Raw genomic sequence first — 25,609 nt, forward strand, 5'->3', positions numbered from 1 at the left:
GCTCTCTTTTGTTTTTGCTGGTTTTGATATATTATATGCTTAAAGTCAAACTTTAAGTAAACTCAAACCAACACTTAAACATAAACACCATTCCTTCCCCTTATAGTTGTGCAATACTCAAATATAACAGCAATGTTACGAATTGAAGATGCTAAAGAAATTGAGGGTACAAGTCAGTTCGTTTTGGATGGTGAATATCTCCTAAATTGCTTTGCAATCTCTTGTGTAGATTTCGCTCTGAAAAAAGATGGAAGAGCTATCGTTTTCTTTGTTGACTACAGAGGCTTTCCCACGAATCAAGGACAGACAGCAGAAGCTTCAGAAGAGTCTGCACAACGACCAGTAGGTTTGTTAACTTCAGCGCCTGCAAGAAAGAACATCCTGTTTAATGAAAACAACAACCAAGAATTATTTCCCTTATAGGTGAAACGTTAAAGATGCACAGGTGTACTGTGCACATCGCAAATGGGGATGTTCATTGGACATATTTCGTGGTGGAGTAACATTATCACAAAATGCAACTATAAAAGTAATAGGGAGAATAGCCCTACTTGCTTCCGTGTCATGCCAAGGACAATGGTTTGAAGTCGTACTATCGCAGCGACCAAATGCATGGTTATTTATCTTAACATAAGTAGACAATTTAGAAATTTAGAAATTGAAATTTGTTTGTTACTTTAAAACGCATTTAGTAGTGTTGTTTATAGAAAAACTTCAAGTTCACTACCTCTGCTTTTCGTTTTTCTTCGTGACGGCAGCATCATGTGAGCACCCTTGACGTAAGTCGAGCAGTATGGTCGCTAGCCAAGTCGAGAAGGCTTTCTGTGTGAGTGAATTTGCAAAAACATATTCTGTTACTATGGTGCAGCGTTATTTTAGAACACGGTATGGCAAACAACCACCCACAAGGCAGTCAATGTAAGATTGGCGCAAGGAATTTAAGGAGACTGGTTGTCTGTGCAAGCGGAAAAGTCCTTGAAGAGGAGAAGTGGACTATCGCATTGCTATCTGTCGTGTTACAAAAGGGTCGTACATGGAACAATTGAACTTACCAATCTAATCTTCAGGATGTAATCTTCAAACAATGTAAGTATTGCAGCCCTATTATTAATATTCTTGTTTCTCTAAATCTTTGATAGTGTCTATTTCTTTTAGACTAACTCTACAGTGTGTACGATATCCTCGGCACTCAATAGTTGTTGGGTCTTGACATCCGCAAGTTGCCCCTGTTTCTCTGTTTTCACGGGCTATAATAATATATCCGGAATTTCCCTTTCCTCTCTGATGGCGTAGTAATATCGTCCGTCTCCTAGTATTCATGGGGTTTAGGTTTGATACCAGGTGGAGGCACAACATTTTTATGATCCCACATTTAAATTGTATGTACCTGTGAGTTAAGTGGACCCAAAACAAGCACTCAAAATCATATGCAGAATGAGTTCAATTTGGAAATCCTCATCATCAGACAAACTGATGAAGGAAACTGAACTCCGATATTGAAGCCATTGGAAGAAATGAATGCTTCTTATTGTATGGCTGCGAGCCGTTGGAATCCACAAACGCACTATGTCGTCAAATGTTAATTGAATAGATAGCTGCAGCCACACCAATTTTTACACCTGAGTTTTGTCTTCTACTGATTCATCCACAAAGTACCATAGCTTTCGCACATATTTTCAAAGATAAATTTTGAAGCATAGGAGAGGATCAAGGCCAGAAGCGTTGAGTTCGTAAAGATTAATTTCTACTATCATGTACACCCAGTACATTTACATTTTCTACTTTAGATGATTTGCTGTTCCTGCACGACGAAATATGCTACTTCACAATGTGGATGCAAGAGTGATCGATCTTCCTGTTCAACAGTTTTTGGTAAGTCTCTGCAAACCAGTAGATGTAATAATAATATGATGACAGTCACTAGAATGCGGAGGGTTCTCGTTTTACTCTCCTTTTTGTACGTTTGCAATTGTAAAAATTAGTATTACTTAGCTACCTTCTACGGAAGGATACATAATAAAATATATCGTATATCTGAAAGATAGAAAATCTGGGGATTAATTAATAAGGAACTTCTAGTTATCACTTTGGTCTTTCAAAAGTCCTTCACTGTTTTCATTTCATTTTTTTTATATACTTTTCCAAAATTCCTGTGTAGCCCATCTGCTTTTACCACGTGTACGTCAGTGTTTACAGTGATGAAGAATATTAACTAAACTCTGAGTTGACTTTATAATAAAGATTAATAAAAAAATCAATAGTATTTGAAGTAATTGATATTTTCTCGATTGTTAACTTTTATAAATATTATTTAATAAGAAATGGTATATTATTGAAATATAGTTTTAGTATATTTTTGTGAATGTAAATAAAAGCATTATCTCTCTCCAAAAAAGCGTAAATTACTTTATTTTTGAATTTATTGCAAATCCATTTTTATGAAGTTTCCCGTGGTCCGATTGGTCTGATCTTGGATATGTTATTCAGCAATGATTTCTGAGCTGGACACTCTTTAAAACCCTTCTAAAGCAATTTTGCCCAAGTCTAAATGTAAATGACTTGGACTATTGTCTCTCTCTCTCCGTCTTGTGATCTATCAGACTTCGCTGGATTAAAAACCTCCCATCATTTATTTTACGTTGCAAGAAATAAAAACAAATGTGTTGAGTATTTGTTGCCGCCACATTACATGTTATGAGAGGCACTTTAATATATGCTGAAGCGAACACAATTTGTAAAGTCACGGGCACTTCTGAATTGAAACAATCCCACTGACAGTCGATGGTTTCCTTACAACCCAGAAGTGTCAGTGGCTGTACATATGCCTGTATTTCTATATCACTAACAAAATAATTGAAGGTCGTAACATTACCCATAGGAACTATTCCTAAATTTTACATTATCTATATGTTCTTGATGAGTCATTCATAAATCTTTTTACTTCACTTCTTACCTTGGTAATACACAAGAATGAGTCTCCCATCTTTGTCTCTGTTTCTGAGCAGCCTGAATATATTTACTCCAAATACATGTCGATACTTCATGGGCGATTCATGGCAAAAATAAGGCTTGTAATCAAATCGTGTCCTGTAGTAAAATGTTAACTGTAATATATGAGATAACATTATATTAAAAATTACATTGTTGCTATAAAAACAATTCCTTAAAGGTAAAACTTCAAGAGGCAATTACTATTGTTTTAAAATGTATTTTTCAACAAATATTAACAAATTTAAAATTGATCTCTTCTCTACTTCATGCCTGTCACCTCGTCTTATTTGTGAAAGGGCGCTGTGATGTGCAGGTGGAGTACTGAGAGCAACTATTTGTCCTTTGCACTCTTACGGCGGCCAGTCCAAGTTCTATGGGGAGCGGGGATTACGTCGCAGACCAATCAGACAACAACAGAGACACGGCGCGGCGGGAAGAAGTACTACGTGTACCTTGTTCAACTGGCTGCTGCGTTTCTTATCGTCCTGGATTGGTTCCTTCCCTGCTCCACTTCCCTTGCCAGTATTAGGATCGGCCGCCGTAACAGTAGAAAAACACTTTTGCTTTATTGCAAGAGGTGAGGGAAGGAGTGAGCGGGGCAGGAGGTCTTGTGGGAGAGACAGCCGTAGTGCACGTATAGCTCTCAGGTTCTCGGTAGAACACTCCGTTTGTCCTTGCCTGCTCACGTATAAATATATAAATGATACTCTTATCACTTGAACATAGATTTGGGAAATCGAAAACGAGTTTCTGGAGCTTACATCATCACAGCGACGTGAGCTTAGCCTCCCATATGGTGGACTGATAACGACATTTCTCCGCAATCAAACGGTCCTGCTTTCGAATCCCGGAGGCTGCACATTATGCAGTTGTTCGCATAACAATGGGGCGTTCCATTGTCAAGAGTGGGACACGCGGACTATATTTTTCTATATTAAATTAACTATTTCACTGATAGTTAAACAACAATTTTATTACAGCTTCTGTTGTAATGAAATATGGAACCTAACATTGTGGATTAAACTTAACGTAACTACTACATAACAAAATACTTTCCCAGATTTATAGCTCTAAGTGAACAATTTTCTGTCGCGGGTGAGACAGACGAAACACTGTCTGTTCACGTAACAAGAAATGTATTTCAAATTCTGTGAATTCGTAGCATATTCGCCCGTTTTCAGAAATATTCACCCAGCAGACGTTGCCAGAGCCTGCTTAGAAATGTGTAGCATAAGACTTTTACAGGAAATGGTTAGAACACTGGCCTTTGGCTAAAGGTGACGGGAGGCCAAGCAAAGGCTTAAATAGTTGCGCATGACAGCGACACGATGTCTTCTTGCTGGTAATCGTCGGGGAAGCAGGAGCTTTGGTCTATTTTCTAAACGCGATCAGGGTAAGCTTTACTTCACCCTTATCTGCCATTCGCATTGCTCAGGTCAGTATAAAACCTAATCATGAGTTTATCTTAATGTTAATTTAGATACTTATACCTGGCCTTTCAGGGCTGTCTCTACCATAAATAGCTTTAATCCGTAGGGGCAAGTTTCATTCCTATTTAAGATTCTCGCGTTCATGTTGGAACGCTACGAATTGTGCGAAGATGAGAATTAAGTTATTTAAGACAAAGACAGAAGGTAATTGAAGGTAATTTCAATATTCTAGTAGAGTTCAGGGGGATATGTAACAGTTAAACGAGAAATTAACTGTTTTTTGCTGTCACGGGTAGGATAAAATACAAAACACAAGTAAATCAAAATGTGAAAATTAACATTCTACCTTCTAACTTAATTATTTAATACCAGAACTTTTACCCAAATAACAATTTTAAATTGTTCACTCACAAAATAGGACAATGTTGCAGTATTGCTTTTAATTTATAAAGTAATTGAGGTTCAGGAGGTTCAGGAGCAGATTCTGTTGGAATGTCCCCTATAAATTGACGATATATTTTCCATTAAAGTGGACGTAAAACGCACTTCCAAAATGTGACTCTTAAATATAAAACTTATATTAACAGTTCAAAGGTCAAAACATTATTAAGTTTCGTCTCTGAAAAATTCCGAGATACTGAAGTCGTCATCAGCAGTAAATTTGGAAAGAAATCCCTGTTGAAACTGGCCTAATTGAAGTAACAGAACTCGATGTCCCCAATGGTTTTTCGTAATCAACTTGCATTCATTTCAACTACCCCCAGATGCCCTCACGCTTCTGTGATGGCTGGATCCAATCGAGTTAACGGATGGATTGTTCCAGCAGATTTTTTAACTTGGATGAAATTTCAATAAATGTTAAAGAAACATTACCAGGTTTTATACACAATCAACAATAAACTGTCGAAACTGTAACAATAATTACAAAACTATACTGTCTTGTTATGTTAGAAATGTATCATTTTTGGGTATCCTTCTTTGGTTTCAGTTAAAATAGGAGTACAAATGTTAACAAATATTTTTCTCACTCATAAGAGGCTAAATTATCTTCAACAGGAATATACAGTATTTCCGGAAAAGAAGTATACCGAAAGTTGACAATATTGTACACAGCGTTAACATTGGGGACAGAAAGAGAAAAAATATTTCATGTGTATTTTCGTAGAGGAGACATTAAATGAAATAGAAGAATAAGGAAGGCAGAGAAATAGAGAGATTGAAGCGTTCCGAAACATTCTTGGATAGGAACAATGAGAAAGAAGAGTAATTAACGCATTAGAAGGGGTGAGATCAGGTGAGTTGGTGGGGAACAGGTGATCCGTGAGATGATGCGCTGCTGAAAGTGACTCTACAGAAGCTGTAGGGATTCTCTGGCTGTGCGTGGTGTTGGAGGAGGTTTCCGGAACTCTTGCTCGAATCAGTTCAGCACCTGTTTCACGCTAGGCCTATGTAGAATCCAAATTGAATTATATGAAAATATTTTTTGTTATTAAAGTAAGTAAGTAATTTCAGCAACTGCACTTAATATACAACAGTACTTGTAAAGTGTCAGAGTGTGATTTAATGCTTTATTATAATGCACGGAAATGTTCTCAGTGAAATATATTTGCTTGAATGAATTAAGGAAAAGGGTCTCTACTCAGACATATAAACTGTTATCTACGCCAGATAATTTACATAGGTGTCTAGTAAATTACCTGTCAAACCCTGGAAATAAGCAAGCTTACATACATAAATTAAGTTCACGACAACAAAAGTTCAGAGTTTCGACATAGACATGTAACTACGAATTGAGATAACAGTTGCAACATCCAACACCACTATATTATTCATTAAATAAAAAAGCATTATTCATTAATTAATAAGTCTAATAACCACGTGCATCAAGTCAAAAATAGCGTATTAATGGAAAATTATTGTAACTCTGCCAAATATACAGTATATATATATATATATATATATATATATATATATATATATATATATAGATACATACATTATATACATACAAGCATACGTATATTATAGTCTTCTTGCGCACTCCGAGTATTTAGGTGAATCTTTTAATTATGATATTTGTTACTAAGTAGGACTACGATACCTCACACGTGACAAGCATATGATGAGAACAAACAATCAATCAACTCAGTGAAGGATCATATTCAGAATTGCCTCGTTACCCCATGCTTACTGAAGACATTTTTGATTCTAGTATCGTATACTGTCCACCGTGTGTGTGTATGCGTGTGTAGGGGGGGGGGTGTAAGAGAGAGAGAGACTGAGTGTGTGTTTACTATTGAATTACCATCATAATGTATGTAACTAAAACCTGCAGGAAGGTATCATAATCCATATCACCCTTATCCTAAGTACGATGATTGCAACTTAAAACCCACTAATGCATGGTGTCCGATTAAACGGGCGCTGACATATTTGCATTTTCTGTACTCTATTTGGTTATATTTATCAAATCTAGATCCTTGGTACCTCTGCGATGCAACATTGTAAATTTCCCGCCAAATTGTAAGGGAGTGAAACATGGAGGGAGAGCTGTACTGCGTTTCTACGTAGCGGGTTAGCTAATTACAATTCATATGTAGTAGTTAATATATATCCGAGATGGGTTTTGACAAATATGCGTAAGAAACATTAGTAATGAAATATGTAACAATAATTAGTGCATTAGTTTTATTCCTGAGCTTCTATTGCTAGAGAAAAAAGTGTATCCGATATATCGGACTCTGTGCACATTGAGCACTTTATACAGATTTTCCATTTCCTGTAAAATTTTCGATAACTTTGATGTTTAGATATTGTCAATGTATATATGTGTATGTGTGTGTGTGTGTGTGTGGGCATAAGTGTGTGCGTGTTTGTGCATTAGCGTGTGAATGTGAGCATATATATAGGTATGTGTGCGTGTGTGTGTGCATTAGTGTGTGTATGTGTGCATGTGTGTGCGTGCATGTGTGTGCATGTGCATATGTGTGTGTGCCTGTGCACCCGCGCATGCGCATATTTGAGTTGTTTATAATCTAACTATAATATAATTTTTACACTTTAAAATTTAATTTAATTAAATTTAATAATTAAATTTAATTTAATTTTCAGCCTCACTGTGGATCAAATTTTGACTACTTAGGAGAATGAAGATTTGGAGGAGGAGGAACAACTCATTTATGGTACACCATCAGTGGATGGCAAGGATACAGACGAAGACAGTGATAAATCTGATGATGAGCATGCGGCCAATGTAAACAATTTTGGGCGAAATACGCTAATGAGTGTTTGTGAGGTGCAAACTAAGATATGAAGTTGTGTTGATTGTGAAGGTTCATCCAGTAATGTAGCGTCTACATCTACCACTACACATAACACTGGTGCTTTCAATAAAAAGAATATGTCTTCAGAAAAATCAAGGCCAGTGTGGAAGAAAAGTCTACCTTCATTCAAATTACAAACTGAGTGCTACCCAATTGAACCATCTGAAGAAGCACGAAACTGTGAATCACCATTGGACTTTTATAATTTATTTTTAATGAAGACATGATAAATCTTACAACAAATAAATCAAACTTGTATGCTTCGCAAAAAAATCTTCATCTTCATTTGACGAAAGAAGAACTTCTGGTTGTTCTTGGTGGTCTGTTGTTGTCAGATTATGCAAAATATCCAAACAAACTTATGTTTAGATCAAGAGAAAAATATACTCCTTCGATACTTTATGAAAGCATTGGTTGTTCAGTTTTAAACTATTCTGCATAATATTCATTTGAATGACAATACACAAATAGACGAGTCCGATCGTCTGTACAAGATACGGTCATATTTGGAGAAACTTTCCTCATCTTTCAAACAGCATGGGGGTGTGGACGAAATACTTTCCATCGACGAGAGTATGATTCCTTAATACGGGAGACACTGCGCAAGATAGGTCATTAGAGAAAAGCCGATCCCTTTTGGGTTCAAGAACAGGGCGATATGCTCTAGAAATGGTTACATGATAGATTTCCAGTTGTACATATATACAAAATGATATCAGACGACTGTGTTCTGTACTGTAATAATAATAATTTTGTGTATATTAGTTGATTTCTATTCTAAATGTTTCCTTTTGTATTGTTTCTTTTAAATGTGTACTTATGTATGTATGTAAACATACACATGACAAGTTGCAGCAATGAAAGGGGCGAAGAGGGCATTTGCCCTCCCATTTTCGCCACTTTTGCACCCGCACTATGATAAACCTTACCTACAGAGGGAAATATACTGTCTTTGACCGTCTAGGTTCGGAACCTTGCCTCCCCGTTTTTGGAACCCAATCTCCGGTACTGCACATGACTGATCTTAAGTGTTTTATTTTCGTTTGTTTACATATTTTCAACAGCAATACTTTTTCCTTGGGACAGCTATTTATAGACATAACATGGAAGTGATCGTAGTGCACAGTGTTCGATTTATCGGACGCACTGTATCTCTTACAGACATTTTAAAAATAATAATGTATCATATATTGTGTCTTATTTGAAATGTACTGATGCCAAAACCATCTTCTTGAACGTTACTTAAGAAGATATATTTTGTAGGCTTACTCTATATTCCAATGAATGGTGTGCATACGTATGCAACTGAAAAATAAACGAAAGCTCAACTTGACACAACGCGAAAATGAAAATTCTGCTTTTAACTGAATAGCATACTAAACACTTCAGTTTCTGAAAATATGCACACGCAAACTATTCAAAATATATCCTTAAATCAAGTAATATGTCACACAAAAACAGGAATTATAAGTCTAACCTTAAAGATCCTCAGTAATCTAAAAATAGTTGAACTTTTTCCACGATTGTTTCCAACTTGTAAAACAGCTGGTTTTAATGAAAAAATATAAATATGCTGACCAAGGCAGTAATTTATTTTATTAAAAACATAAACTAAACGTAACGTTTCAACCTTCTAGCAAGGTCTTCATCAAACTCTGTATCAAGTACAAAAGTAACAAGATACACAAAAAGGGCATTATATATACACAAACTTTACTCCCTCCAGACTATTAGAAAGTTGTTAGGAACTTTCTAGCAGGTGGCTTTCACTTTCCAACTGTACTTTCACCTAAAAGGCTAAACATAATTACTTCCATAATTACAACATAGGGATGATGTACGACTTAAGAGAGAGAGAAATGCGATATTTAAACACACAAGAGAAACAGGACATGACATAGAGTGGGATGAGGCTAAGCAGATAGGAAGGGAGAAGAGAATGCTAGTGAGATAATGGAAGGAAGCCAAGGAAATAGAGAAGAAAGGTGAAGAAGACACAATGAACTGGAATGGGGGACTGAAGTTAAACAAAGAATGAAAGAAGGTGTTAGAAAGAGTGGAAAGGACAAGAGAGAAAGAGGAGAGGAGAAGGGAGAAAAATTAAGGAAAAAGAGCGTGAGATATTCTAAAGGAATATCTCTTCACATTCTATATGAAAGTAATTATGTTTAGCCTTTTAGGTGAAAGTACAGTTGGAAAGTGAAAGCCACCTGCTAGAAAGTTCCTAACAACTTTCTAATAGTCTGGAGGGAGTAAAGTTTGTGTATATATAATGCCCTTTTTGTGTATCTTGTTACTTTTGTACTTGATACAGAGTCTGATGAAGACCTTGCTAGAAGGTTGAAACGTTACGTTTAGTTTATGTTTTTAATAAAATAAATTACTGCCTTGGTCAGCATATTTATGTTTTTTCATAATCATGGAAACAAGGCTTCATGGTGTTATAACTGGTTTTAATGTATAGCAAAGAGAAGGTATGCACGGATTTAATTATGTATTTTATAGAAACAACGCGGAACATTTGAAAGTATTAATATTATCGCTTTTGTGTTTTTCACGTAAAACGGTTAGAGAATGTTAGTTTGCTGAAAGCCTGCACCCTACTGCTGTCAATAATGATTACAGGACCCGACGTACTTTGAAATGTTCTTTCAACCGCGATGAAAAAAAAACTGAGCCTAACAAACCACACCAAATCAGACACAGAACAGAAATGGCCAAGTTTTATGATATATTTCGACATAAATGTTCTCGTAAACTTCCAACAATAAAAACTCAAAATTACCGAATACAGAACTCCGAAGAGAAGAAAGAAAAATTACTTTCGATTTCAATTGCCTAGGGTCATCCATCCTACTGCTTCGTCCTTATTCCGAATCGATGGGCACTTCCTCGTCGTCTTTCAAATCCTTGCCAGTTCTTCGAGTGTTTAGCTGGAGCTGTGCCCTGGTCCTTGAATCTAATCAGATCAACTGTATCCCGGAGATCCGACCTCGCCTGGTGTCTTCAGGGAAGACTGGAAGTCAGCTGTTGCTTAACTGAAGTACTAGACGTTCAACGTGGTACAGACCGCATGACATGCGCCATGAAATTGCTGATGACGGGATGCTGCGATGCGATGGACACCCCATTTATCTTCTAACGTCGGTGTTCACAAAAATCGAAGATCATGGTGATTTATGTGATAAATGGTTGACAGAAATTATCATAAGGGGAACACGAACTACAGATAACACGCTAAACAAGTTAGATCTACGTTTATAAGACAAGCTTCGAAGTTCCAACATGTTCTAGGAGATCTGTACCAATCAATAAACATGCTCTGAATGTGCAAACTTAGTAGATATGAATTCATTTCTTTAGGCACTGGATTGTGTTACATATGAGACTCTAGGTCTTTGTAAAAACTTTCACAGTATGATATGAAAATTCTGATTTTCTCGGACAAGTACAGATATCTAGATTCAAATAAAACATAGGAATATTAGCAGCTCGTTTAAAATCGTCACTGTTTAGTGAAACAAGCAAGAACAAAACATGTCATCTAACAAGAATGCCTCATATTCTCCACATATGCACTAATTAATTTGCCCAATTTGGTATATAAAGTGTAATGGGAAATTCATATTCATTAATTGCCGAATATGAGTAGAGCTTCTGTGCACGTGTTAAAATTCCTTCCCAAATATCAGTCGTTATACAGGGTATTTAATTTTGTGAGAATAAATTTTTGAATGCAACGTTGTCATCTTTAGTGTAAGTTTGTGTCATTAGAAACCCTTAATTATTTTGTATCGAATTTAGAGTATTTGTTCAAGTATCCATTTGAGCTGTATATCATTAATGATGAACATGGAAGAAGTACCAATTTCATCAACGAGATCTGTTCCGTGATAAAGCCACTACTTACACATGCAGACCGATTAATCGACATGATCGTATTATTTCAGCAGGCGAAATGCAGCAGCAATGCATTTTGTTCAATGAGAACGATACTCGCCGGAAGTTAATCTTTAACTTCGCTTTTTGAGCTCTGTAGAAACACTCTATAGTAGGACCCTATACTGATCAAAGGCCCAACTTCGGAGGTTTGTGCTTCTAGGAGAGTCAAAAACCTTCGTTACGAAGTCAGAGCTGTAGGGGTAACATCGCTCTCCAATTACAACGTTGCCAATCGAAGGTCTGTTTTTGCCAGTTATTTTTATTAGCTACTTTGTACAGTGTTTGGGTGTTATGTGTACTAATTTTCCGTCCTTTGTTTACTATTGTAAATCTTTATCCAGTAACGACGTTCATCAACTCTCTCTCTCTCTTACCAATTTTGCAGTACGTTTGGCAACATGCAGTTTATCTGACGGTCATTTGTTTCTTATCGCAAGGAACTTTCTGTATCTTGTGACTTGAAAATGTCCGATGTCAGTCGAAGAGAATAAAAATGATGACTGATTTGTTGCCTCCCAGCCGCCAGTTCGAATTGCGAGTGGTATAATTCTTTGCGACATGTATCTTGAAATAAATACATTTTTCATGTCTTAATCTTCTTCAATTAAACATTAATAATTGAAGAATACTTTACAATATCCTTCTCTAACCATATCAAATAACGTTAAACGCGTCAGCAATTAAAAACAGCAAAACATCTTGTTCACAGTTATGAATCAAAATAGCGGATTGACAGACACCTTCACAGTAGTTGGGTTAATATGAACATCCATAGTACCAAATATTAACCCTTTCAGACCTGATTTTTGTTTTTGAAGAGATTTTTTTTCACGTTGGTAATTTTTTATTTCAATTATTCTTTTAAAATATGTAGTGATTTTGAGACTCCCTGTATAGTTTGAAATGCCAAAATCCCTGGCGCAACATCAAATAAATTATGGTGTTTGTTAAGAGCAATAACTTGTTAATCGATACAGATACAGCAACGTGTGTTATTCGTCACCCCTCGCGGCCCCTTGAAATACTCATTTAATTCTAAACATTTACCTTTTCGAAAGCCTTCTCTGCATTCAAATTATTAACCCATAAGAATTTCATCAAATAGTGGTCATCAAGTCCAACCTTCAAGTTCGCCTCATCTACAAAAGAAAATAAATGGAGTCAATGCGTTACAGACGTTGCAGGTATATATAAATAACACTTGTATATGAGAGAACGTGTGAGATATAACGTTGACCTTTCTTAACATTTCATTCTTTTTTTCTCCAATTTGAAACAAGGCCCAAATGTTTTTCCTTCTCCTTATGTTAGTACGTTTACTCATCTAAAGTATGACAGACTTAGTTTCTTTCTGGCGTGATGCTTTCTTTATATGGACCTAATTTAATTTTGGGAATATTTGCAATATCGAGTATTAACAGTTTATATCTTGTAACATAACCAATATCCAAGTAATGAGCTACGTCAGTTAGCTTGTCCTATTAGTGAGCTTCAACGTCCAGTATGCAAATGCTTAGGTGTACTTTCGCTGAATCAAGATAATATAAGGGAAGAAAACTGTCAAAACTGCATTTTGAACACAATTTGTTGTCGCATAATAATGGAAAGCAATAATGTCCCATCAAAAATAATTGAATGTTTATAAGAAAACAGCCTTATATTATGTCTATAAAAATAACATTGGGAATATTGTTGCTTTCTAAAGAGACAGCACTCTAAACTTACTCATATTTCACTTTTCATTAAAAATCAAGGGGGGTGGAATTCATTTCAAGACCTTCTAATGACATATTACTTATTTTCATGACCAACTTCAATATATTAAAAATCACAGTCATCGATAGTTACAACTATCCAAATACCACCTTTTTGTCTGAATATTAAAATAATGGTTCTTAATTTCGATACGATCAAATGAATTGTATCCGACATATAAGAGGTTATCCTGCTGGATTTGTAATAACACTGCAGCCCTGTAAAAGATGGCTCTCGCATTTGATGGCCCGTGGAAGCATACGTTAATTCGAATTAGACTAGCTGTGAATAAATTCAACAGAAAGCAAACTTTTTACAGACAATCAAATTTGAAATGTTTCTAATGAAATTGTCTAATCAATAATAATAATAATAATAATAATAATAATAATAATAAATATTTCTTTCGTCTATTTTTAAGGCCATTTGAACCAACACTAGAAAATCCTTACTTGCAAGATCTAGAATTTATGTTCTTCATGGCTTTCAAAAAAGGGATTATAATAATTAATTTTGTCCATTCCTGACACATATTTTTTGTGAATTTTATAACTATTATTTAGAATGTAAATAAAATAATAAAACGAGTGTAAGGGGTTAATTTCCATCTATGTAATTATAATTAATTCTTTATATTTTTGTTAGTCATGTACCTAAGTACCAGTCAATTTAAACAGTAAAGGGGCTCTGATGTACATTAATTGAAATTCTGAAATCTTTAACATATTTTTTCACACATTTTAATCCCATTATGTGTACGAAAATGAAACTTCAGTCGTTTGAAATATTTGGTAACAAAACAAACATTTCGAAGGGGCAAGACCAACTTTTTTATTCAAGATACTCCCTATCGAGGTATATAGCACAGGTTTTCAACACGGTATTCATACGCCCTCTGGCTTCAATTAAGCAGCCTGATAACCAGTAATTGAATAATACATGAAAAAACACACGAAGTTGCGTTTCCAATTGATTAAATATGGTAAACGTTTGCACTGCGCAATCGTTGGCATGTTGTGGATTCCATTCTTCGCTTAGAGCGAAATGTATTTCCTCACATTCGCCTACCAACGTCTCCGAATGCTTTACATTTTTACCCGAAACCAGAAGATAGAATTCGAGCGCAGTTACTGTGGTACAATTGAGAAGTTACAGAAGAATGTATAGATTTTCAAGACAAATGGACGAACATGTATTCTTTGAATTTGAAATATACGACAGGGTTTTTGATCTGTAATGAATCGTAGTCCGCTATGAAGGAGTACGATCGGATAAGACATTAACAACCAAAGAAACTCTCCTGTATTTGGTGATATTCAGGGATAATATCGTTTCAGAAAGGTTGCAGATTTGAAGAAGAAAGTACAAGGTCAGTGGCTCAAATTCGCCAGGGACACCCTACTAAGAACTCACTGCAGGGTCGTGGCGTATTTCTAAGCATTTTAAGGAATGTTTAGAAATGAAAAGGCCTCGGTCGAAATAAAAGGAAATTGATCACGAGGACACCGGCCTCTAAGTTGAAGAGGAGCCAATGCTGCCCTATGCCCGGATTTATAGTGGAAGCGCTGATGCCCGGAGAAACAGGTGAGTTATCTCCTACGGACCGAACTTACTCCCTCTCCTCTGTACGCATCCGTCTTTGCCAGATTTTCGATGCGGCACAATACTATTTCGGCCTGTTTTGCAAAATTTTAATTTCGATTGTTTGTCCATTGCCTGGTAGTCAGTCAGACTGTAGGGCCTTCCACATGGCGCAGTGGTAGCGTCATTGCCTTGTAATCGAGGGGTCCCGGGTTCGATACCCGGTGGAGGCACAAGTGGTTCGGATCCCACTTTAAACTGTAGGTCCAGTCCCGATTAGCCTTACTGTGCATAAAGTGGACTTAAAACACCAAATCACAAATCACAATCAGTCAGACTGTGTAGATTCCTAACACTTAACATTGCAGATAGACTACGGACAGCAATTCCTTAAATACTAGAAGGTAAATCCCATGTACTATCTACCTGATGCGATTTTCAAAAGTAAACAGTGTTATGTTATTGTTTTACCAATTTTATATATCAATTACTACTATCTTGCACTACATTAGCTGTATTGTGTTACTATAGGAAATGTATTATAACGGTATATATCAGGAGGTTATATTCTAGGTTAGCTATGCTATCTACGAAGAATGAAGCCTAGAGAATAAAATAAAGGAGAAAAATCGATCAGAAATTGTAAATAATATTTTTTATATGAATGAGATGATGATGATGATGATGATTCTGGAGTTGGTAACTTGATTTTTTAGGAGTTGGTAAATTTACATTTATATATTGATGAAGGAATTGGGAGCATAAAAGTCGAAACATTAATTTGCCTCAAACATCGCTCTGAAGCTCGCAAGTTGAACGCTCATTCACCCCACATTCCACCGGATGCAGAGCCGAGCAACAAGAATTTTCCACTCGGCTCTGCACGGTCAGCAAGGCAACGGCCCTCGCCAGCGGTGAGTGCACCTCCACTGTAAATTTCCATCTGCATCCAGGGATACCCCAGGTGCACAGTGGAGGTGCAAAGTCCACCAACCTATGACTCAAATCCAATGTATAAAACCGCTGGAGACAGTAAATCGATCTCTCACTTCGCTCCAGTATCACCACCAAACTGATCGACGAGAAGAGGACGACGGCCTGCTGAGAGATCGCGACACTACGAGGCGGCAACAAGCGAGAAGTCCATAAGCAGTCCGGATTAAGCCAACCGAAGAATCTGCAAGAATAAAACAAGTCGCCGAATTGCCTGCCGTCTCTTATCGTCATCTTCGATCTCTCCAGCGGACACCTGTCACCGTCGCCGACGCCAGAAGCCGAGGGCCAGACCAACAGCAAGGGGTGAGTAGCGTTCAACAACACAGGCTCCCAACAATCCTTCATCAGCCTCCTTAAGGGTAGAGGTGGTTAGCCAAGTCAAACTTAAGACCTATTGTATTTATCTGAGCTACGTCCCGGCGTGACTCGATCCCGTACCTTACCCGACGTCACGCTACAATATATTTGTATGTGTATATATATATATATATATATATATATATATATATATATATATATATATATATATATATACAGGGTGACTGGTAATTAGATGTATTCCCTGAAAGGGGTTAAAGTAGAGACAATTTGCAATAAATTTGACCATATGATACCCAGTCCGAAAATTAGTAGTTTTCGAGATAATCGAGTTTCAATTGTTTTTTTAAAAAATGACAATTTTCCACATAAAAAGTTGAATTGAGAAAAAACTGCTCATTGTATGGAACTTATTTCAGCGTTTTCTGATAGCTAACAAATAAGTGGTTCATTTTAAAAAAAGTTTATCCCAAATAACAATCACATGTAAGTAACGGGTGGGTCTAAACTTACAAGTGATGACAAAAAAATGCACTCTTAGTTTACTTGGCAACGTATTAATAACAAAAATGATATGACACGAAGCGTACAAATTACGTAAATTACTTCCTTGTGACATCTGCTATCCAACAAGGTACAAATGTTGCTAACATTCACATTTGTGTACAAGAAATAATACTTCATTCATCTTCATGTGAATGGAATCAATGAACAATACAATTAAAGGACATTACACGTCTTGCTCAAAGTGGGCACCTCCGTTACGAATGCAGGCACGCAGGTTTTTACGGACATTTGGTCTCTTAACACGTGATGTGATGGTGTCCTTGATGTGTTGACCAGCTGTGAAGATCCTCTCCCTGAGCTCTTCTTGCGAGTTTACCGGTGTCTTGTCATGTGGCTCCAAATGTAAAAGTCGCAAGTCGTCAAATCGATCGGGGTATTGAGCTGGGCAGTCATCATGCTGATAAATCATGTCACGTCTTATACCTAGAGGCACATCCTCCAACAACATTGCCATCCCGTTCCTCAAAAAATGTTCATAAGTGATGCCATTTAAGATTTGGGGCAAGAAAAATGGCTCGATCAAATGATTGTTGATTACGCCCATCCATACTTCTGCCTGGGCGTGCGACAGTGGCTGGATGAAAATTACCCAAAGAAATGGATTGGCCGAGTCGGCCCGTTTCCCTGGCCGGCTCGATCCCCCGATTTGAAGCCTTGCGACTTCTACATTTGGAGCCACATGACACGACACCGGTAAACTCGCAAGAAGAGTTCAGGGAGAGGATCTTAACAGCTGGTCAACACATCAAGGACACCATCACATCACAAGTTAAGAGAACAAATGTCCGTAAAAACCTGCGTGCCTGCATTCGTAACGGAGGTGCCCACTTTGAGCAAGGTGTGTAATGTTCTTTAATTGTATTGTTCATTGATTCCATTCACATGAAGATGAATGAAGTATTATTTCTTGTACACAAATGTGAATGTTAGCAACATTTGTACCTTGTTGGATAGCAGATGTCACAAGGAAGTAATTTACGAAATTTGTACGCTTCGTGTCATACCATTTTTGTTATTAATACGTTGCCAAGTAAACTAAGAGTGCATTTTTTGTCATCACTTGTAAGTTTAGACCCACCCGTTACTTACATGTGATTGTTATTTGGGATAAACTTTTTTTAAAATGAACCACTTATTTGTTAGCTATCAGAAAACGCTGAAATAAGTTCCATACAATGAGCAGTTTTTTCTCAATTCATCTTTTTATGTGGAAAATTGTCATTTTTTTAAAAAAAAAACAATTGAAACTCGATTATCTCGAAAACTACTAATTTTCGGACTGGGTATCATATGGTCAAATTTATTGCAAATTGTCTCTACTTTAACCCCTTTCAGGGAATACATCTAATTACCAGTCACCCTGTATATAAGGTATATAAGGTAGATCACCCTGTTATGGCGATGCTCCTGATATGCTCCTGAGGGGGTTCTCCACGTGATCTTTTCCCATCCAGCATGTTGAGCAATATGGCGTCAGTTGCCTGTTTTGCGTTTTTCTTGTGACCTCTTCCTGATTTTGTTTGGTAAGTCCCCTTTGTTTTATACACATTTTGCAAAGACTGTTTTCATGATAACCATCGTACTCTATTAAGGTTTTAATGCTCCTTCGACTGGTGTTGTCGTTGATTGCGTATCTCTTACGAGTTGTTCATCATGACATGATTTTCGTGAAAGCTGATCTGCTCCTGATACGGCCATCCAGGTGTTTAAAAACAAAATAAGCTTATGTTAACATAGCAACAAAATCTATTTTGTGATATTTAACCAGCAATTTGTTTTAACAATCACATTTTTGTCTTGACTCTTCTCTTGCATGATTTCACATTTTTGTGTTTGGAAATAAGTAAATTGTAATGTCAGATTTGTAAAAAAACTTCATTTTTAATGGAATATCCTGTTTTGTTATATATATATATATATATATATATATATATATATATATTGGATTTGTTTATTGTTTTAAGTCCACTTTATGCACAGTAAGGCTAATCGGGACTGGACCTAAAGTTTAAAGTGGGATCCGAGCCACTATGTGCCTCCACCGGCAATCGAACCCGGGACCCCTTGATTACAAGCCGACGGGGCTACAACTGCTACACATATACATATACATATTAACATATTACTGGAACCTATATGAGCCCTTTCTTATGGTACATCCTCTTCAAATGTTGCCTCAAATGTAACTTGAATTATTCATCACTAGAAATAGGAACTTACATAATTGCACAAGTTTTCATCGAAAACATTTAATTGATGATACGTTTAATCATCAAACTTAATTTTTCAACACAGTTATGATTTATACAGTGACTACAACATGTAATCCGAAAATGCTTTTTGACATCGCAACTTGCCCTTTGTATGTCACAAGCTGCTCCAATATGTCACAAGTTATGACAACACACTTATTCCTTTCTTCATTTCATGTCTTTCTAATGTGAGTTAAAATTAAGTATTTAAAAACAATCATTGCGATTGCTAAATTCATATGCTAAAATATCAATCTAAATTCCAAGAACATGTGACGCCAACAGAAAGAAACAACCCCGGTTGCTTGAAAACTAAACCATTGAATATAGCATCTTATGGTTAGGTTTCTTTCAAATATTTAAAAATCTTAGTGATATCTGGTATTGAGACTAATATTAAATGAATATAAAATTGACTATCACATATAAGACCTGTGTTACAGCAATAGGTCTAACACCGACCTTTGGCTTTAATTATAACAACATCGTTTCAGTCTACTTCTTGTCAATTACATTTATCATTTACCAACAATCAGTTGTCTTAACTTCTGTAAGGCTTCTTTGGTTCCGGGTTCTCCTAAAGCTTTGTCATACTCCTCCGCACAGGAAGGAACTTTCGCTGTAGTACTCGATTCCATTTCGGCAACTACACCATTCCCCTTGTTGTGTATTTGAAAACTGTAATTAAGAAATGAACAAATATTATTCAAGTCGAATATTTACGTACTCTACTTATAAATACAGAAGTTTGTGATAGCTAGGTAGAGGAGGGAAATTACGCTATGTTAAATGTTTCGATTACTGTAGACGTATACGTTCCATTTTCTGATTAGAAGCACAAAAGAAGACTCTTAGTTTGCTATAATTCTCTCAATCTATCGTGTCATTCTATAGAATGAAGGGATCTGAACCAGTTAATTGATGGGGTGATGTAAACTACTCATCATTCATCCTCTTGATGAGACCACTCGTCATTGACATGACGAGTTATTGCTTGGCATGCGAAAGGTACAAATTACACAAAGGAATTAAACTACTGAAAAGACAATGGCAACTCGTTGGATTTTGTGAACCGTTGAACCTGTATCATGGCTGGGTGTAGGATAATTACCTGTCTAACTGAAGTCTCTTAGCTGAATGAAAATAGCGAAGTCCTCTGTGAGCTTCTCTCCTATTTGTTGACCAAAGCGTGCTTCCACTATCGACCTCCTGCCTTGCTGACCTCCTCTCTCTACCAACTCAATTCCCAAAGTCCCGTCACTTCCCAGCTTGTCTCACCTCTATCTTCCCTGGCCATCGAGCTCTTCCTCGATGCCGAATCGCCGAATCGTGTTTATTATAATTGCTACCATGCAAACCGCTGACACCAAACCCAGAAGTGTTACCTGTTTCCTGAATGCTCAGGAGGTTTGCATGGCACAACACAATGCATTGTAAACATGCCTAAGAGGCTTGAGACAGCTGAGAAAAACAAGTGAATGCCCTGGTCAACTTGAAGCGTTCAGAGAGACTTAATAAAATAAACATACAATCCTATGGATTGATACGTTCGCGCCTCCTAGGAAAAATTTTCTCCTTTGAAAATTTAAAAGTCAAATCGCAAAGCTTGACATGACTCAGGTTCGCCAATTCCATATATTTTCATAAAAAACCAAATATACAAAAAAATCCACCAAAACATAACTTTCCCTTGTTTGCCGTAGCCTGAATGAAAAAAAAAATTTTATTCCCTAAACCCTAAAATGAATAATACCCTTAATACTAACAAATTCGTATGTTTATACGATGTAAAAAACAATAATATATACTATTATAGGACTAGAAATCACAAACGTTCGTGTCGTTAAGTGATAAAACTCTTAATGTATCACATGTGCGTGTACGTAATGTGTATTATGTATAATTGCTCATCAACCTGCTCCTAGTCAAGAGTCTGTGATGCCTCGCCACGCGGTAACGACTCTGTGTCTTCCGCGAGGCAAACGGCTGGCTGGAGCGTCTTTGCAAGATAGAACGAAATTCACAATGTTTGTTTATATTGCACTTGATATAGACTCTTCAAATAAATAGAAAAACCTTAAAAAGGTGCACAAGTAAGTACACGTAAGTAAGCATGTAAAACATTGTCACATCTCACTGTTTTGTCCGTGTGAAAACCTGATCATATCAAAGTGCGTATGTTTTACGAACTACGTAGCCAGTACACTCCTAACATCGTTGAATATGTGAACTTGCACGGCTATGTTGCACATTCCAATGTATTATTATACAATATTCAATGTATGTAATTGGTTACACTGAAAACTGTCGCTGGTAAAAACTTAATTATAGCGTTCAATTTTCTCTTCTACATTAAACTGTACACTGTATACATATATATGGCTTGGTGAATACCTTTGTATGACTGCACACAAAATTAATAATCTTCCAAGTGATAAAACTATGTGCTTGAGTTTAAATATCAAATAAATGTTCTGCGAACAAATGTGTCGCTTTCAATATTCCATGTTGGTGAGAAGAAAAAAAAAAATGTATCACACTAATATCTGCATGCAATAAACATATGCATAAAATATTGTCACTAAAGCATGCTTTCTAAAATGTTCGAAAGTGCTGTAATTATGTTTTTTATTGCTTGCATGTCCGTTTATTATTCAAAGTGCAAAATTTCATCGTAAAAAAAAATTAGGCACTAATTGATGCACTGGTCAATTGACACCACTGATGCTTGTCGCTTCCTTGCAGTATAATGTAAACTTAAATGCATATAAAACAAGTTCTTATGCATGACACAAAACTGAAAATGTATATAAGGACTATGGAAAAGTACTGTTTCCCATAATGCATGTTAAATGACCAAATAGATACACATGATAGGAGCTCACATGTGTATGTGTAGAAACACTGTAGCACAATTCTGTAATTATTGTTTGTGACCAGAACTGCTGGTTGTAGAATGTATGTTTTCTCTGCTTCCTCTTCTTTCGGGATTGCTTGTCGTCTTGACTGCATTGGGGCAATGTAAAAATGTAGTAAATTACCCGTAGAACTTGGGAGATGGGGAAAAGTTGTTGTTTTAACTGCAAACAGTGTGGAGGGGAATTTTATTTAGCTCCATCACTAGGTGGTGTTGATAATGTGTAGTCCGCTATACTGGGAAATGTATGGTTGTACATCCTTCCTGTACAAGGTAGTCTCCGTGCAGTAATAAGTAGAAATGTCTGCATGTCTCCCTCAAATTGGTGGTGACGAGTCTCTTCTTGAAATAGTACTTAAAATGTCTGCATGTCTCCCTCGTAGAATGATACTCAGTCTTTCTGCCTGGTAATAGTAGACTGCCTGCGGATGTCCGTCATGAAAAATGCCCATGGATGGTGTAGGCATTGCTTGTCCATGGCGTTCCGTATAGACAGGTTAGGTTGAATAAAGGGAAAATTATGACAAAGAAAGGAAATTGCAATAGGATGGGTATATATAATTCAAGTATGCATGTACACAAAACCAACTAATTTCCACTGCCTTTTCTTTTAAAATTAAATTAAATTGTCTCATCAAAAATAAAATATGATTAAAATAAATTGATAAAATAATTGCCATAACTCTTTGAAAATAAATAAGGAAAAATTTAAATAAAATATCCAACCGTAATTAAAATATTAATGTCCATGATTAATGTGTTGCCTTAACCTATTAATTATTACTGCGCTGCTCTAAATGAATCTGTTTAGAAAGCTGATAATGTTTATACAAATAATATCCTAGGGTTGCGGTTAATAAAACATTCCAAATAACAAAATCTAATATCGACATGGGCAAAGGGTTTAGGACTAATTCTTGAAATGAAATGTTCTTACTAATTGATTGATTAAGTTGTTTTAAAGCAAGTTCAAGTGGAGTCCATTGGGGAATAGTGAAATCAGATAAATTCTTGGGAATATTAGGTAGTAACTCAATTTCCTTCATTTTTACTTGTTCGAAAGCTAACATTCTTGTGTGTAAAATTTGTTGATCCACAATAATTTGCGAAAAATCCTGATAATTAAAAAATAAAGATTGGCCTTCGTTAAGCTGAACTGATCTGTGCGTGTTCAAATTATTATTCAAATTCTGAATGACAATAAATTGACCTGAACCTGATATTAAAATACCATTGCGTGTTCTGATAAACTGAAATAATTTATTGTCAGTAATAGACTTCACTTCAAAATTACAAAATGTAAAATTAATAAACAAAAGTAAGTGTTGCAAGCATGTTCTAAATTCTGTTTAAATGTAAAAAAAAATATTATGTCGTGAACCCTTAAAATAAATATATAAAATTTGTGTTGCGCAAAGCAAGCTGTTAGTATCTAAAAGGTTGCTTTGGCAAGCCTCTAATGGCCTCCTAATAAATGATAGGCCGGTGCAATTTGCCGTGGTTGAATATAATGCAATATAAGACAAAATTTTCAGTAAATGCTACTTCTGAGTTTCGTTGAAACTCCAGGTGGTAACAAAATATAGCATCAGGGAATTAAAAAAGTGAAATTCAAATTTGAAACACAATAAAAATAATAAAAAACTTTCTCAATTTCAAATTTCCTTTAAACAAAAGAAATTTAACCACTCAAAACTTCTTGAGTCCGCCGTATACCTCAAATCACTTGGTCGTGTAAACAGACCCGCCGCGGAAAGGTATACTTGACCCATATAAGAATGGTGTGTCAATCCCTTAGGTATGTTTAAACAAAATAGATAGAGAATAGTTATGCAATATATTAGAATATAAATAGAAATTAATAGTTATTACCTACTGCACTAACATTAACACTAGGTTAATCAGTAAGAAGTAATGAATTTCATTGCTGGATTGTCAAATAAGATGCAAATTGGGTAAGTGAGCTAAATTTCCTAATAATAAATATTAATAAAAATAATAATTTCTCAAATTCTAACATTTGTGGCAAACCACTCTGTTTAAATTTGGAAAGGCTAACGATGCCGTGGCGACTTTTGCTGCACATGCCTGTGCTAATCACCGAGGCTTAGCCTGGTCATGTTGCTGACAATCTTGATTACTCTAAGTGCATAAAGTGCTAAAATTGCCCTTTTGTAGAAATTTCCCTGATTTTATCAAAATTTCGTTTATCTTTATCCTAATTTTAATGAAAAAGTGCGTCAATGTCCCAAAAATTTTACTTACTATAAATATCTCTATGAAAAACGGGAAAATTTTGCGAGAAAAAACGCAAAAATTCATCTTGTTGTTCCTTTGGAAATTTATTGGTCGTGATTAACCTGAAGTGCATAAATGCGACGTTTTATGGCAAAAGTTTATCTATATAGAACAAAATATCCCTAACCTTGTTTACATGAACTTCTATCGTAAAATCAAATTCTAATAGCTATATGCGTAACTAAACTGATCCCATAAAATTTTAATGGACGACCGCCACTGAATGCGAGAAAATATGTAAAGCCTATGGTAAGTGTTTTCTGAGCTTCCAGCGTGTTTAAAGTACTCGGGAGAGCGCTTGAGTGCAAAAAAGGAATTCGCTGATACCAAACATTCTAAATTGTGCAAGGTTGCATTTGTGGTCGCTGGACGTAACTGAAAATTTCTCTATGGCGACAACGAGAGCTCTTGCAAGTTCGCTGCCGTGATCGGCGACTTCGGGTACGTTCGGGTGCCGTCGGAGAGTTGGAGGGGAAAAAATCGCTGCTTCGGGCAGCGGGCAAAGGAACGGAGAGAGAAAATGCAACGCGATGGTTCGCTGATACATTGAATGACGCGTAACTGTATACAAAACTTTAAATTATTACGAACAAGGTTTAGTAAGCGCTGCGGGAGTTCGAAATAAAGTCAAGGGCTTTTGAAATGACGTAATAAATTGAATGAAAAGAAAAAAAAACTTCGTTGCGCTAGCGACAGCGTGTTACTAGAACACTTCCGTGCTGGTAAAATAACAACAGTTGGGAAGCTGTTAGCAAACTAAATGACTAATAAACCTTACATAAGGTACAATGAAACGTAAAAAAATGAATTATACTTAAAATTTAAATCGTGATTAATATAAAATTCTAGGCGAACGTGAAGTCGTAAAAAATATGGTCTGTAAACGATACAACAGGTTCGGTAACCTGAAAATTTGGCTTACTTTCTGCTTTTAAAGTAACACTTGAAACTTTCTCGACTTTTACTGGTGACTGATTCGCAAATGACTCTTTAACTTTTACAACTGGCTGAACACAGTGTGAAATAGGCAATTCACTTTCCATTTTGCGACTGTTTTGAACGAAATTGGGATCCTTGCTTACGGCAAATTTCTGAACTCTATCTTTAACGGATAAAATATTCTTCGGCAAATCTATACTGTCGTCTTTAGTGACTAAACTATTTCTGGATGCATCCTGGACTTCTTCTTGTACCCTAGGTTGAATAATAATGGACTGAGGCAGTGGAGGCGGCAGTGGC

The 25,609-nt window shown here is 36.2% G+C and overlaps 1 protein-coding gene across 2 annotated transcripts in view; it reads right to left on the bottom strand.

Moving 5' to 3' along the window:
* The window catches only part of LOC145979539 (clavesin-1-like), a 126,465-nt gene that overhangs the window by 64,431 nt on the left and 36,425 nt on the right, over positions 1 to 25,609 (bottom strand). For both annotated transcript variants that reach the window (XM_083112505.1, XM_083112506.1), the window contains exons 2-4: positions 19,682 to 19,833; positions 12,734 to 12,825; positions 2,954 to 3,104 (exon numbers count right to left, since the gene is read on the bottom strand). In XM_083112505.1, coding sequence (XP_082968631.1) covers positions 2,954 to 3,104; positions 12,734 to 12,825; positions 19,682 to 19,793 — 355 coding nt within the window. In that variant the 5' untranslated portion in view covers positions 19,794 to 19,833. The remainder of the gene's footprint in view (positions 1 to 2,953; positions 3,105 to 12,733; positions 12,826 to 19,681; positions 19,834 to 25,609) is intronic.

Source organism: Lepisma saccharinum, chromosome 26, assembly GCF_977018435.1.
Source record: "Lepisma saccharinum chromosome 26, izLepSacc3.1, whole genome shotgun sequence".
NCBI lineage: Eukaryota > Metazoa > Arthropoda > Insecta > Zygentoma > Lepismatidae > Lepisma > Lepisma saccharinum.